This window comes from Pogona vitticeps, chromosome 4 (genome assembly GCF_051106095.1).
Source record: "Pogona vitticeps strain Pit_001003342236 chromosome 4, PviZW2.1, whole genome shotgun sequence".
Taxonomy (NCBI): Eukaryota; Metazoa; Chordata; class Lepidosauria; order Squamata; family Agamidae; genus Pogona; species Pogona vitticeps.
In genome coordinates this window covers 96,992,464-97,008,181 of record NC_135786.1, presented here as the reverse complement: position 1 = coordinate 97,008,181, position 15,718 = coordinate 96,992,464, and the positions used below count along the sequence as shown (strand labels likewise).

The 15,718-nt window shown below is 45.4% G+C and overlaps 1 protein-coding gene across 5 annotated transcripts in view; it reads left to right on the top strand.

Moving 5' to 3' along the window:
* The first annotated feature begins 8,869 nt into the window (after nucleotides 1-8,869).
* Nucleotides 8,870-15,718, top strand: part of CDC14A (cell division cycle 14A) — a 70,402-nt gene continuing 63,553 nt past the window's right edge. For 4 of the 5 annotated variants that reach the window (XR_013544299.1, XR_012086517.2, XM_072998012.2 and 1 more), the window contains exons 1-2: nucleotides 9,081-9,343; nucleotides 9,914-10,004. Coding sequence is in view for 3 of the 5 variants with exons in the window: in XM_072998012.2 (XP_072854113.1) it covers nucleotides 9,229-9,343; nucleotides 9,914-10,004 (206 nt within the window). In the remaining 2 variants the exon portion in view is untranslated. Of the gene's footprint in view, nucleotides 9,344-9,913; nucleotides 10,005-15,718 lie in introns of all 5 variants that reach the window. The other variant, XM_072998011.2, reaches the window with a different exon arrangement.

Below are 15,718 nucleotides of genomic sequence, written 5' to 3'. Positions count from 1 at the left end.
TTATTTTAATTTATTTATTTATTTATTTATTTATTTATTTATTTTAATTTATTTATTTATTTATTTATTTATTTATTTATTTATTTATTTATTTATTTATTTATTTATTTATTTATTTATTTATATGCCGCCCACTCTACCCAGAGGTCTGTTAAAAAATGGTCGCTTCCACACGACAATTGCAAAGCGATTTTTCCCCATTGGAAAAATCGCGAAGCAATCACTTTTGCAATCACAAAAGCAGTGTCGGTATGCGGTTTCGTCGCTCAATGGAGCGATCGGTAAGCGAGGCACCACTGTATATATTTAACATGCTAGTCATTATTAGTGTTCAGTCTTCTCTACAGTTTTCAGCAGCTATGGGAGGAGCTTGTAACCAATCCCCCACAGATATGGGGTTCCGGCTGCTTTCTAATTCAGAAACCATGTTTTCCAGTTCCAAAATCACTCCCTGTCTTAAAATGTATACGCACGTAGTGTATTATGCATACCTGTACAAATTGCTTTCTTACCAAAATGCTGAAATCAAGTCACAGCCAGCTGAACTCACACACCTACTGTCAGAAGAAGGGGAATACAGTATAAAATTATGCAGAAGATGAATAAAGTGGCTAGAGGGAAGCTCTTTTCCCTCTCAGGCAATACCAGAAGCAGGGGACATCCATTCCAGATGACTGTTGGGAGAGTGAAAACAGACAAAAGAGATAATTTCTTGACCCAGAGTGTTGTTAGTCTGTGGAACTCCTTGCCGCAGGATGTAGTGATGGCATATGGCCCAGATGCCTTTAAAAGGGGATTTGAGCCCATTATCATGTGTCCTGCAGTCTGGGATGAGTGAAAACAGATCCTGCCTCTCCTCAGCATAACTGCCTTTCAAGTATTTGAAAACTGGTTACGTATCTGCCCTCAGTTCCCTTTTCTCAAGGCCAAACATTTTCAGCTTTTTAAGCATTTCCTCATAGGGTTTGGTTTCCAGTCCCCTGATCATCCTCAGGTGAGTAGAAACCATCATCCTGGACATGACTACAACAACACTCTTCCAAATATTGAAAGAGATAAAACACCTTGTGGCCTAGTGGGAGACGAATGAGCAGAGTGAAAATCTGAATTAACCCTCACCACAGACCTGCAAGGGGAAAAAGTGAGGTGGGAGAGAAAAGAAAGAGAAGAGAGAAGAGAGAAAAGGTAATTGTTGGGAATTCCGGAGGAGGAACAAACAATCACGACAGTTGAGTGGAGAGGAATTCTGGGTCACTGAATGGGTCCATGGTTGGATGAGCCAAGAACAGATATGCCTCGGTAGATGAGACGGAATAATCAGTAGGAAGCACGAGAGATTTCAGGGCTCCTAAATCCTGCAAGGAAGAGCACCGGTGCTAATTTTGAATTAAAGTGAAATATGCAGGCAACAACAACAACAACAGCAACAGCAACAAAAGAGAGCAGAATAGAAAATAACTGGTAAATGAGGAAAGTAAACACACTTAATTCTAAATATTTTAAAGATGACGAACGTTTGGGGGAGGAGGCATGGAACCACTGACAGTGTGGCAGGTGTGCTCCTGTTCTCCCCTCAATTTTTTCGCCTTCCAGTAGAAAAGCTCCATTTCCTCGTTAGTGGCACTGACGTGAGAGGTTGGGCTGCAAGCTTCTTTGAAGTGGCATATTTTCTCCCCACTTGTCCTCTGCAAGGAGCTGTCCATGGAGTGCTCATGGTGTCGATGATGAAGGTGAGGCTTGCCAGGTCTCAGAGAATGAGCTGCTGTGCCGGAAAATGGCTGGGTTCCACTGAATCTCCAGGCCAGGCAGACAAATGTCAGGAGCGGTGCTGGAAGGGAAGGAACGAGTCTCGTTTATTGTTACGGGGTGGCCATAGTGTTTGGGTACCCAAATCCAATCCTCTCCAAGTGGCACCAGGGCTCACTGGCTTCCTGTGTCTGTCCAACACAACACCTAATATATTTCCTTAGGAGCTCAGAAAGGGAACCCACAATGCCTAGCTCACTCCCACACACATGCATGGAGAAATATGTTCCCAGTTCCTGTGATATCACAAGGACCCACACCATGACTTGATACCCCACACCAGGCATTAGGCCTCAGATATTATGAGATGGGGAAGATCATCCCGTGGCAGCCCCTGACAAACAAGACAACACTTCAAGACAATTCCAGAAAAATACAGTGGACCCTTGACTTACAGACGGCTTGACTTACAGACTTTTTGAGTTACAGACTTCTCTGGCCTCAAAATTTAGGTTTGACTTGCAGACTGAGATTTGACTTACAGACCAGAAAAAAACCAAAATGGAACAAAAACGGCCTGTTAGAGGATTAATCGGTTTTCAATGCACTGTAGGTCAATGGAGACTTGACTTACAGACTTTTTGACTTGAGAACTGCCTTCCAATACGGATTAAGTTCTCAAGTCAAGACCCCACTGTACTTTTATTGGTTTTGGAAAAGTGGCTAAATGGGTATCCTCAGCGGAGACAACAGCCTGATTCAGCTCCAGCAGGACGCCTGCCTTCTGGTCCCTCGCATCCCCCTGGGGAAGAGGAAGCTTCGGGCCCTGCAAGAGAAAGAGAGAGAAAAAAACCGAAAACTAAGGGGTGAGCTTGTCCGCTGCCGTCAACCGGCTTCAACCCAGGCGTATCCACCCACCAATGTTCTGCCAACTTCATCCCACAGTTCTGCCTGCCGACATCCACTGGCTTCCCCCAGGAATATCCACCTGTTCATCGCTTCCAATCCGCAGGCAGATTCCACCACCTTCTGTCTGCCAACGTCTACCGACTTTTCCCTGGTCCATTGCCAACATCAGCCAGCTTCAAGCCACAGATCTCTGCCAGCCTTGACCTGTTAACTCGCAAGGCCACTTAGCAAGTTCATCTGCTTTTGCGAGAGAACTTGCCTTGGGCAGAAGGACTGGGTCCCCTGCAGCAGCCGCCCTGGCTCTCTCTGCTGGAGGGCCCTCTGGCCTCTGGCCTCCCTTCTGGTCTCCTGCCCTGCCCAGCAAGCCCCTTTTATCTGCCAGCAGAGAGATGGTGCTCTGTGAGGTCACCAAGACCCAGGAGAAAAGGGATTGGGTTCCCAAGGCAACAGCACCAGCACCCTCGGGATTGGCTGAGTCCTGAAGATGATGTCAGCAAGCCCTCTGATCATGTGATTCACCCACAAAAGCTTGCCTTTTGCATGTATTTTTAAATATATACAGTATATAACATACTAATTATTATTAGTTCAATATTGTTAGTTTTCAGCATCCATGGGGGGGAGCTTGTAACCAATCCCCCACAGATATGGGTTTCCGACTGGATTTCTGATGCAGAGACCGTGTTTTCCAGTTCTAAAATCACTCTCCATGTCAAATTGTATACGTACATAGTGTATCATGCATAACTGTACAAAGTGCTTTCTTAGCAAAATGCTGAAATCAAGTCACATCCAGATGAATTTACACACCTACTGACAGAAGAAGGGGAATACACTAAAAAATTATGCAGAAGATGAATAAAGTGGCACCCTCTATTTGCTTAATATTAAGAATGGCCCTAATTTTTTTATAGTGTCCTTATTATTCCTAGATGGCCAAACTCAAAATATGATATTTGGGAAATCCTGTTTGACCCACTGCTTATTGGTATGCAGTGTCCCTCAGGGCTCAGTCCTCTCCACCCATTTCATCAACATTACTTTAATGCACTGTTAAGCGTTTCTCCAGAGGTTTGTGGTTTGGTGCCATCAGTATGCTGATGGCACCCAACTCTATATTTCCTTCCTATATGATTCCAAGGAAGATATTCTGTGCTTAGACAAGTGTCTGTTGTCAAAGATAGACTGGATGAAGGCTAACAAACTGAAACTTAATCCAGACAAGACAGAGGTGGTCCTAGTCAGTCACAAGGCAAATCAAGGGACAGGAAGTCAGCCTGTACTGGATGGGGTTATACTCCCCCTGAAAAGTCAGGTCTGCATCTTGCATGTGCTCCTTGGCTCAAACCTGAGTGTGGATGCCCAGGATTTAGTGGTGACCAGGAGTGCATTTGCACAATTAAAGTTGCTACGCCAGCTTGATATGTTCAATCTGGCCACAGTGACACGTGCCTTAGTTATGTCCCATTTAGCTTACTGCAGCATATTTTACACGGGACTGCCTTTGAAGAGTGTTAGGAAACTTCTGCTGGTTTAAAATGATGCAGCCAGACTGTTAACTGGCACTGTTCTAGGGAGCATGTAACTCCCTTATTACAGCAGCTTCACTGACTGCCAGTCTGTTTCTGGTCCCATTTCAAAGTGATTTTTATTATCTATAAAGCCCTATATACAGTAGCTGGGGCCCAAGCTGTTTGAAGGATTGTACCACCTTCTCAGCTTTTAAGATCTTCTGGGGAAGCCCTTCCCTGGGTTCCACCACTTCTCAAGCTAATTTGGTAAGGATATGAGAGCCTTCTCAATGATTGCTCCCAGGCTTGGGAATGCACTGCCCCAAGAAGCCAAGTTGGCCCTCTCCCTATTGTCCTTCCATCATCAGGCAAAGAAAGACCTTCCTCTTCAAGCAGGCTTTTAAGCAGGAAGTGCCTCTGGAATGTTGTTGTTAACTTACAGATTTTAAAACGTTTTAATTTTTTTTCAGTATTGTTTTTTAATCTTAATATATGTTGAATAGTTTTAAATACGATGGTTATATAGTGCTTTTAATACTGTCTTAACATTTTCGTTTTTACCCTGTGGGGAAAAAGGCTACATACAAGAAACAAAAATGAATAGCTAAATAAATCTTAGCAAGGTGACACTTGCACCAGTGACACTTGCACCAGGCACTACTGTGAATTTGAACACTTGAGGTGGTGACTTAGTAGTACCCATATGTGAGGCTAAGACCAACCTCAGAGGTGGCCCAAGAGGTGTAAAGCCGGTCTCTTCAAGAGGAAACCACGAGGGACAGATGGCATAACGAAAGACTTTCACCGGCTAAACAGAGGGATAGAAACAATGGGGGCGCCATTTCGACGGGAAAAGAGGAGAAAAAGAAAGGAGCAGGAAAGCAAGGAGGGCAGTTGGAGGAGGAAGGGAGGGAGGAAGCATGCTGGATGGAGAAGGCAGAGGAAATGGAGGATTTAGTGGATTTGGTTGAAGAAGACCTCTGGACAGGGGAATGGGTGGAATTTAAATTTCCTCGAGAGTACGCAGAGGAGTGAAAAAGGCAGATACTGTATATAGGAAGCCACCTTATTGGGGTGAGACGGAAGAGAGAGAAGAGAGAAAGAGATATAAAGTATGGATACAGAGGGAGGTTCAGTGGAAAGAAAACAAACAAAATATAGAGAGATGTGGGAGACCCCTGTGGGGCCAGTCCATTTCGTTCCAATTTGAGACCTACGCTGGGCAAGAAGGTTTGGGAGCCATAGGTGGGCTGGATCTTTCACCCCTCACCCCAAAGCAAAAGGCGTTATCTTCAGGGGACTTGTTATCTGAGTTTGACAGTTATAAACTGGTTTTGAATTCATCACCCTTCACTAGGAAGAACTTGTTTAAAGAAGACAAATATGCCGCTGTTTCTGTGAAATCAGAGACAGATGTTGTTGTTGAAAAAAACCATGAAACCTTGTTAAACCATAAATATGTTTTATTAGAAAATACTGAAGTGGCCGATTCATCTTTGCATCGAGATGTCACATTCGGAGAAGCGGGGGCTGAAAATGATCACACCATATCCCAAGTATAAGAAGAAATATTGTACTTCTAAAAAAGAAGCTATATTTGGCCCCCAACAGTGGCCATGAAACTTCAAGGAATTTAAACATATAATTTTGGAGCTACCCACAAGAACTTGGTGTACAGCCTGAGGAAGATGGATTATCATTGAAAGCTTGCTTTGTTTTTTCAATGGTCAAATAAAGGTATCAACTGCTCCTGATTTTTTCTGAACTTTTGAAAAAGATTGTGGGAGTCTACAAAAATGTATGCCAATGAAAGTTGTTAAATGTTAAGGCGATGCAAGGCTCTTTGTTGCTTTTGCTGCAGAAGATTAACTCAACTACACTTTTGGAAATTATATCCCAGGCATGTTGATTCAGAAGGAAGTCTCATTGTAGTCAATGGATTGCGGTCTATAAAGTGAAGTAAGTGTGTATAACTATATTCCCTTTGATAGATGAAGCTGGAAACGTATTGTGCAATTGTTTGTTCCACTGATTCAGTGGGTATTACTCCCACCGCAGTTTGCATAGGATTTATGGTAGCTCTGATAGTCATCAAATTCTAATTATTTTGATTTAATCAGTACCAGACTAGCAGAAGCTTTTTCAGTCCATGAGATGAACCTACATTCACAAACCTGCTCAGGCTGATTGGTAATTAAAAATCACACATTCAAAACCAAGATATTAGTCAAGCCTATTATTTCATAAAATATGTGGGAAGAGCATGGAAAGTATCACTATGACTATGTTGAGGGAGGCCGACAGGGGTAAAATATCTTTGTTGGTCCTCCTTGACATCTCGGCGGCCTTCAATACTGTTGACCACGGTATCCTCCTGGGGAGGCTCTCTGAGTTGGGTATCGGTGGCTTGGCTCTGGCCTGGTTCCGTTCCTTCTTGGAGGACCGGCCCCAGAGAGTGCAGCTTGGGGAGAGTATTTCGGCCCCCGTGGAGTCTCAAATGTGGGATTCCACAGGGGTCGACTATTTCCCCAATGCTGTTTAACATTTATATGAGGCCGCTGGGTGGGGTCATCAGAGGGTGTGGAGCATCGTGTCATCAATATGCCAATGACACCGAGCTCTACATCTCCTTTTCACCAACTGCAGGTGATGCCATCCTTTCCCTCCAGCGCTGCCTGGGGGCCGTACTGCAATGGATGCAGGAGAACGGGCTGAGGCTGAACCCAGACAAGACAGAAGTTCTGAGGGTGGGTGGCCCTGTGGATGGTGGCTTGGGAAACTCCCTCATGTTTGGGGGGGTGGCCCTGGACGCGAAGAGCGGGTCCGCAGCCTGGGGGTACACCTGGACCCGACGCTCACCATGGAAACGCAGGTGGCGTCGGTAGTCCGCACCACCTTTTTCCACCTTTGGCAGATTGCCCAGCTGCGACCTTACCTAGACATGGCGGCGCTCACTACCTTAGTACATGCACTCGTAATCTCTAGATTAGACTTCTGTAATGCGCTCTACATGGGGCTCCCTTTGAAGCTGATGCGGAAACTTCAGGTGGTGCAGAATGCGGCGGTCAGACTCCTTACTGGAGTGAGAAAATACCAACATATCTCTCCTACTCTGGCCATGCTGCACTGGCTGCCCATCCGTTTCCGCATTGACATTAATGCTTACATACAAGGCCCTACGGTTTAGGACCCCGATACTTGGTGGAATGCCTGCTCCCACCTAGATCTACCCGCACGAGCCAGGAGGTGAGGCTGAGGAGCCTAACGGTGAGGGAGGCCTGAAAGGAAAGGATACAAACCCAGGCCTTCTCGGTGGTGGCTCCTCACCTCTGGAATAACCCTTCCTCCGGTGATTCGTGCGGCCCCTACGCTGTGCACTTTTAAGAGTCAACTAAAAACATGGTTGTATGTTCAGGCCTTCCCTCCTGTCAATATTTAATTCTTTCTTTATTTTTTCTTTCATTTATTATTTGTTTTATTATTGTATGTATTATGGACTGTTTGTAAAATCCTTATGTTTCATTGTATACACCTTACTGGAAGCCGCCCAGAACGGTTGACCAGACTAGATGGGCGGGATATAAATCAAATAAATAAATAAATAAACAAATAAATAAAATATGTGCAAAACGTATAACAGTAGTATCTTTCTTTGCCCTGAGCTTCTGCTCTGATATAAATTATTTCCTTATTTCTTAAATCACTGAATTATTATTTAGATATTTGGTGTACATTTCAGCATTCAAGATCTTAAGTAATTTTGTTTTATTTTACTTTGTTGTAAGAAAATTTTATTTTTAAATAGAAATTTCAAACCAAAGAAACCAATTTACTCAGCCCAATAAATCCATGTTGCTTGCAATTTATGGTCACCCCAAACAGGAATTTCAAGGTAAGTGAAATGTTCTGGGAGCAGTTTATCATTTCTACTACCTCACCCTCTGTGAGTTTGTGGGGCAGAACAGAATTTGAACCCAGTTCTCCTGAATCCTACTGATACTGTATCCACTGCACTGCACTGCATTAATCCACACAAAGACTTCATGAAATGGTGATACCCATTTCCCCCTACTCATTACAATTTTATGTGAGGCATTCAATCCCAGGACAGGTGGGATTGGTAGATTGTCCGCTACGGAGAAACAGACGGCGTTGTCCAAGCAAGAAAGTGCGGTGAATAAGACTCGCTCAGAGGCAAGGGGGTCATATTTTAAACATCTGATTGCGGTGAATGTTAAAAATTATTCTAGCCAGTATGCAAGCACACTTGAGACCAACTAGCTGGCGCACTTGGTGAAGAGTTTTGAACACTTCAGATGGGCTCCAGAAACGGCAACCAGGCCTCGAAAGGGTGGTTAAGAGCCCCATTTGTATTCAAGGGGAGCTTGAGGAATTCCCTCGGGATCTTCCTGGAGGCCTCGTTGGAAAGCGGGGGTGGGGAGGGGGAAGAGGCGGGAGCGGGACGTCTTCCCACAAGTCCGGGGAGCGCAGCACAGGCCCCGGGGCTCCAAACAGAGGGAGGGCCCTTCGGAAGCGCGGGCTGAAGATCCGGCCGGGCGGCCCGCTTCCTGCCCGTCCCTGAGGCGAGCGAGGGGGCGTGGAGGGTAACAAAGCCCTGGTAACCTGGTTGCTACCGCGGCGGCGGCGGGTGCTTGGTAACCGGGCGCTGCCCCTTTAAGCGGCCGGAGGGCGGGACGGAGAGGGAGAAAGGATCCCTTCTACCCCACCCTCGGGCCGGCTCGCCGCTTCTTTCCGCCCCTCGGGCTGGTCACCGGTTCCGCAGCCTTCGCCTGCCCGCGTCCTCCTGCCTTCGCGCGCTCCTATTGCACCCCATGCGGGCGGCGGCGGCGGCGGAGCGCCTGGGAGCGGTGGTGGCGGCGGCGGGGGCAGGAGCAGCGATCACCCGAACAGTCCCGGCTCCGGGGGGCGGCTTCCCCGCCTCCTGCCATGTCCGCCCGCCCGCGTCCTTCTTCTTGCTGAGCCCGTCTGGGTGGCGGGGCCGGCCCGGGGGCAGCGGCTGCTCCGGCTCCCTCCGACGAAGTCGCCGCTCCGCGCAGAACTCATGAGTGCCGAGGCGCCTTCCCGCGCGTCGACGCAGCTCCGCGCCCTCTTCAGGATGGAGCCCGCCCCGCCCGCCGCCTGCGAGCTGCTGGTGGGAGCCTCGGAGTTCCTCAAAGGTGAGCCTGGCGACCGGGGAGGGGGGTGGGTGGGCAGGGAGGGAAGGCGATGCTGGGGGTGGGGGGTGTCCGTCGCGCCGCAAGGAGACGGTGCCTGCTCACCTCCTCCTGCCCTCGCTGTTCCTCGAGGGGCTTGTCCCGGAAGGGGGGGGCGCGCAAGTGCTTCAAAAGTTTCCCTGCGGCGATCCGAGCGTTTGGCTTCGTCGCCAGGACGTCGCCTTCCCCCTTTGTGCCGGGCAGGGGGCGGGGGGGTGAACTTGGGTGCTGCTCGGAGAAGCCAACGGCGCCCCCCACCCCGCCCTTGCCTGGAGAGAAGAGCGGGCGCAAAACGGGTCTCGGCAGCGGCTCGAGAGTCCCACCGGTGGGAGACCCTCGTCCGAGGGTTGGAAGGAGCAAATCGGCCTGAACCCCGCCCTGCTTGGTGGGGGCTTGTTTTGGGTGTTGCCCGTCCAAATCGGGGGCTTTGGGGACGACCGGGTTGGGGAGCCCGACGGCGGCCGATCCGACGCGGGCGGTGCCTGGATCGCCGCCCCGAAATTCCCCCTTCCCCTGCCTTTCTTCTCTCCGCAGACCGGCTCTATTTTGCGACTTTGCGGAACCGACCCAAGAGCACGGCGAACACCCACTACTTCTGCACGGACGAGGAGCTGGTCTATGAAAAGTAAGTGCGCTGCTGCTCCCCCCGCCTGCTCGGGGCCGTTTCCCGCGGCTGCGCCCTCCTCCTCGGAGGGAGGCTCCGGCTTGCTTTCGGTTTCTCTCCTCCTCCCCCCCCCCCCGGAGCGCGTTGGGGGTTCCCCGCCGCCCGCGGGCCGCCTTTTGGAGAGCCAGTCGCCCAGCGCTTGCAGGAGGGAGTAGAGGCCGCCTGACGGAGGGTGGGGGAGCGGTCGGGGCCCGGGGCGCGGCTGGCAAGACGGCAGAGCCGCCGCCGCCGGGTGCCAGCCTGGCCTGGACGAGTTTGCTCGCTTCCTCCTCTCCTTCTGTTGTCGCTTGAAATAGACTCGGCTCCTTAGCGACTGGTGGCTTCTGACAAGCCTTGAGAGACAGCTCGATGGGAGAGCTGAGTGAGGGGCTAACGTGGTCACATTCATCACCTGTTTTTTCTTCAATCCTACCATCATTGGCCCATGCTACTGAATTAGCCTGTTGTTTTTATTTTTCTGAAGAAATAAGGAAAAAATATCATGTCCCCTGAATATTCAGCAGTTCTTTGTAGTCTAGGATAGGTGCCACAAGGTTAGCAATTAACTTGTAGCAGTACAAGTGTACTTGAATGGATAATTTCAGATTTATAGGACATTGACCTCAGTGTAGTAAACTTGAACATGCAGTTGTTAGTGAAATCATGATTTCATTAAGCAGTTCTTACGGCTGTCAGTTATGTCCTGATTAGTGGTCCTATCTAAAAACTTCATGGGATGAAACAAGAAATTCAGAAATCCATGGAAAACAAACAATAAGCAGGACTTCTAAAAAAAACAAGCTTCCTTTCTCTCCCCTTCCCCCCAAATTTCTTCTTTTTTGTTTTTTTCACACAGCTGCCCTTCCCAGGGACACTATAACAACAGCAAAGCCTTGGCATTAGATAGCCCTCTTAATATGCAAGATTTAGGGCAGATGAGGGGAGGGGAAAGGATTTGTAGTCAAGTTGTTGCTAATAATACATCTAGAATAATGTATCTCATGTAGCTGGGTTGCCAACAGCTTATTAATGGAAGGTAAATGTAATTTGCAAAAAAAAAAAGGTGTCAGTGCTTGGAAGTCTGTCCTTCCAGTAGTATTCTTTCCCTAACCCTATTTGTACACTGAAGAGCAAAATCCATGAAATCAATTTAATTGCATAGATATCTTGCAAGAAGCAACCTCCATTTATTTCATTTGGCCATGTGCCACGTAAGCAGGTACAGGACTGTGTCGTTAGTCATGGCTAGCTTTCATGGATTATGATCAGCGAAAAAGATCTGTTTTCATGTTTTTGGGTAGTGTATAAATAGCTGTTGTGCAAAGTGTCCTACATACTGCAGTTCTTCTACTTGAATTTTCAAAATGTCATCCATATTTGGTCCAGTTTGTTATCTATGCACTTCTTGCTTGCAGTGACTGTATGAATTAACAATACTGGAAGTAATAGTAATTCCAATTTATAGTTGAGTATTCAGAAATGATTTATTCTCTCTTTTTTTGCCAAGGCTATACAGGCTGACCTTTCTCCTGGGGGTACACAGTAGGAAATTGAACTCCCAATCTCTCTCTCTGTAATCAGGCATTTGACTTAGTCAGCCAGCCAGACCTGTATAAATTACTGACCTCCAAAACGTCTGTCACTAAGATCCCCAGTCGGGTCATGCAGACGAAAGGCTCCTTTATTAAGTCCTCAATCAGTTTCCCTCCTTTCCTGCTGCTTTCAACTATTCCAAGTTGATTGTTTTTTCCCCCAACGAGCCTTGTCTCATAATCTGACCAAGTACTAGTTTAGTAATTTTTGCTTCTAGAGAGACTTCAGGCTGGATTTGATGTAATATCCATTTTTGACTTTCTGGTGACCCGTGATCTCTGTAAATATCCTTTCCCACCCCATATTTAAAATACAGTCAGATTTCTTACCATTAAGTTTTCATATCTATACCGGTACATAGTAATCTGGGATACCAGAGTATGGGTGGTCTTTCTTGGCCTCCAGCAACACATTTTTGCACTTAAGGACCTTTTCTGGCTCCTTCACAGCTGACATTCTAAGTCTGTCATCTTTTGGTTTCTTGGCTTTGGTCTCCATTTAGATGATTGAATGAAGCAAATCATTAGATGTGTTAACTTAGGTAATTTTGGTAATTTTGCAGTAGACATGATAATGCTTAACTGCCATACTGTTTTTGTGCTTTCTTCTTTAACCTTTTTTGGTGGCCATTTTGAGTCATTGCTGCTTTCTGCTTGTCATATGGTGTAATCTAAAGTTGCTAATGTTTCTTCCAACTGTTTTTGCACCCATTTCACCTGATTCTAATCCAGTTTACTTTCAAAATGATTATTATAGCTCATAAGGAGTTTTTACTGAGAAAGGTGATAACATCCGTTAGTAATTTAATGGCTTCATTTTCTGTGTTGTTGAGTTACAAATGACATCTCATGTCTGTTCATGAAACTCGTGAGGATTTGAAAACTGTTCTATGACAGTTAGGTCTCTTATGGCAGATGTAATCAAATGAAGTGGGTTGCTAAGATGATTTCATTTGCCAGGCAAAATAGATATGTATTCATAAAGGACATCAGTATGATGAGGACAAAGAACAGTATGTTGAAGGAAAGAATGGGGAAAAGAGAAATGTGTTGAGAAGAGAAAAAGTAATATGGTTCTGGAACAAGCATGAACCATGGGCTATTGTCCAAGGTGTCCACGTGGGTAGAATTAATGCTTGGAATATTTGACAAGTGTAACAAACAGTGACTGGAATCCAGTAGTAAATCACAACTAGCGTAGTCCAATTGAATAAGTGGGGGATTTGGTCAGTCAGCTGCATTGATTCAGTGAGCCTACTCTGTTTGCATTGTAACTACAGTGGGGTCTCTACTTAAGAACGTCCCTACTTAAGAACAATCCAACTTAAGAACAGCTCCATTTGCTAAATTTTGCTTCTACTTGAGAACAGAAATCCAAGATAAGAACAGGGAAAAAAACCTTTCTTGCTCTTTTTTTAACCTTAGGTCATCTTAGGTTAAAAAAATTCTCCCCCTAGTGGTAGAGTACGTATTAACCAGCTTTGCATTAGTTCCTATGGGAACTAATGCTTCAATGTACGAACGCACCTCTACATAACAAAAAAACAGCCAGAACGGATTAATTGGTTTTCAGTCCATTCCTATGGGAAATTTTGCTTCAACTTAAGAACGTTTCAACTTAAGAACACCATTCCAAAACCGATTAAGTTCTTAAGTAGAGGTTCCACTGTACTCAATTTCAGCAGTGATTTTAAGGATGGCCAGATGCTTAAAAGCAGGGATCTTCAAACCTTTCACACAGAAAGCCACATAATATATTTACGATATTTTCGAGGGCTGAAGGAATACTGCCCTCTCACCCACCTGTATACATGTACAAAATACTCTTTAAAAAAACTCATTTCATAAACACTAACATAATGAACAAAAGTATTACTGTACAACAAAATAAGTGTTTTGAAAATACAGTATTTTGGAAGTGATGGTCTCTTGGAACTGCACAGTCAAATATTGTAAGTAGAAATGTAAAACCCCTTCAGCTTACCAAAAGTGTGCCTTCAAAAAGGACACTTCAGCAGAAAAACTGATCAACTGGAACATTATCCAGATGGAATGAAATGGGGGTAGTAACACTCCTCACTGCTCAAAAGTCTGTTTCTGAGATTTGGGGGACCCTCAGGAACAGCTCTACTGAAGGCTACAGAGGGAGTTGAATTCTTGCAAAGTTGCCTCCCTCCATCCTTCTGTTTAGGGGTCCTCCCACTGAAATGGGAAACTTTGGAAGCAAGCTTGCATTAACATCATCAATGCTTTTACTTTTTCTTAAAATCAAAGCAGTGAAGGGAAGTGTGTATTTTACTGAGTCTCACATCTAAAAAGGTTTGCAAGTATTCCAATAAAAATAATAACCAAGTTAAACTTTGAATCTGAGTGTAGTGCATTTTAACACATTCACTCTTATATACATACATCTGAGCTTACTTACAAACTGGTAGAGGATGTTTCAAAGTTAGCAAAATCAGTGAATAAAACATCTCAATATTATGGACATTAAGAGTTGATTACAAGGACAGGTCAGTATAGAAATACATTTCAGGGCTGTAACGGTGGAAGATTTCATGCCTGATTGGAATATCCAAAGACCTATCCCATGGCAATGTCAGCCTCTGGCCATGGCATCTTCGTGATTGGGGAGGAGGTAGCCTCTTGTGGTCCAAGGATCCTCCATGTAGTTTCTTCACAATAATTCCTGGCTTGGCTACCTGAGAAATGGGGTAGTTAATTTATGGCATGCAAAACTAAAAAGGGAGAATTTCAGAGTGCAAGGTTATATACAAAGTAAAAGCAACCAGAGGTCAATGCACGAGATGCTAAAACAGAGTGTGCAGATGTATTTCTAGTTTGCCTAAAGGCAGTTTGTGAAAAGCCCGGTGGCAGGGCAGGAAACTGAGTGGTGGCCAGTCCCGTCCAAGGGAGGGCATTTACAGTAGTGTGTTTCTTCAAGAGCTAGCACCGGAGCCCCCTAGTCCTAACTGGCTTAAGAACTTCCTGGAGAGGCCACCTACCAAGGTGATCTCAGTGGGGTTCTCTGTGTCACAGGGTTGCTCCCAACATTCCCATGTTAAGACAGCATACAATTACGAGAAGCAGTTGGCCTGCTCAGAAGTGGAGAGAGAACTACAGCATTAGGCTGTAATCTCGTGTACATTAATTGTGAAGTAAACCCTTACACAGTGGGATTTATTTCAGAATAATCATGGATAGGACTGAGTCATAGAACTCTTCTGATTCAGTCATATCTAGCAAGGAGGGGGTTGCTATCTGTTTCACATTACAGAGCATAACATCAAACTCAGCTAGAGAGAGTTTTATATGCACTCTCCAGTGGCATTATTTTTTGTTGTCATCCACACAACCAAGGTCCACAGAACAGATTCAGTCTATCAAATGGGCTCCAGTATATTATCTACTATAGTAACAAAATAGAGGGGGGGGAAATAAGCTATATACTGTATTAGCAAAAATGTGAATATACTTGGGGTGGGGAGAGAAGGGTTTGGGTAGGGGTTTAATTGCACGCTAGTGATTGTTTAGGCCTTCTGCCATAGCTCTCATCCCTGTTGCACTAGGGCGACAGGTAGATTAAGGTTTGTTGTCATAAACAGAGCTGGTTGCACTGGGGCAACAGGTAGATTACCGTAACTAAAATGTTAAGGATTGTGTAAGTTGTTTTACTTTATTCCAAGTTTGGATAATACGGTTTTTTTGAACCAGATTTTTTTGGGGTCTGCTTTAGGGTAGATTCTTTTTGGTCTGATTGACACATCATTTGGTTGTTTGATATTATTTCATACTTTAAATAAAATATTGGTCATTGGGTGCCTAGTGTGGTGTAGTGATGCACTAGGATGCCCGAGGTTGGAATTTGAATCCCCGCTTGGCAGAGTGGATAAAAATCAATTTAAAAATATATAAATTTTAAAAATTGGTATTTAAAAATCAAAATTTAAATCATAATTTAAATCAATGTTATCTAAATCAAATCCACCCTGCTGCTTGGCCATGGAAACGTACTGGAGGGAGGGAGGTACTGGTGAAACTACTCCTTAAGTATCTGACTTGCCTTGAAAACCCTATTAAGTTTGTTATTAGTTGAATATAAAC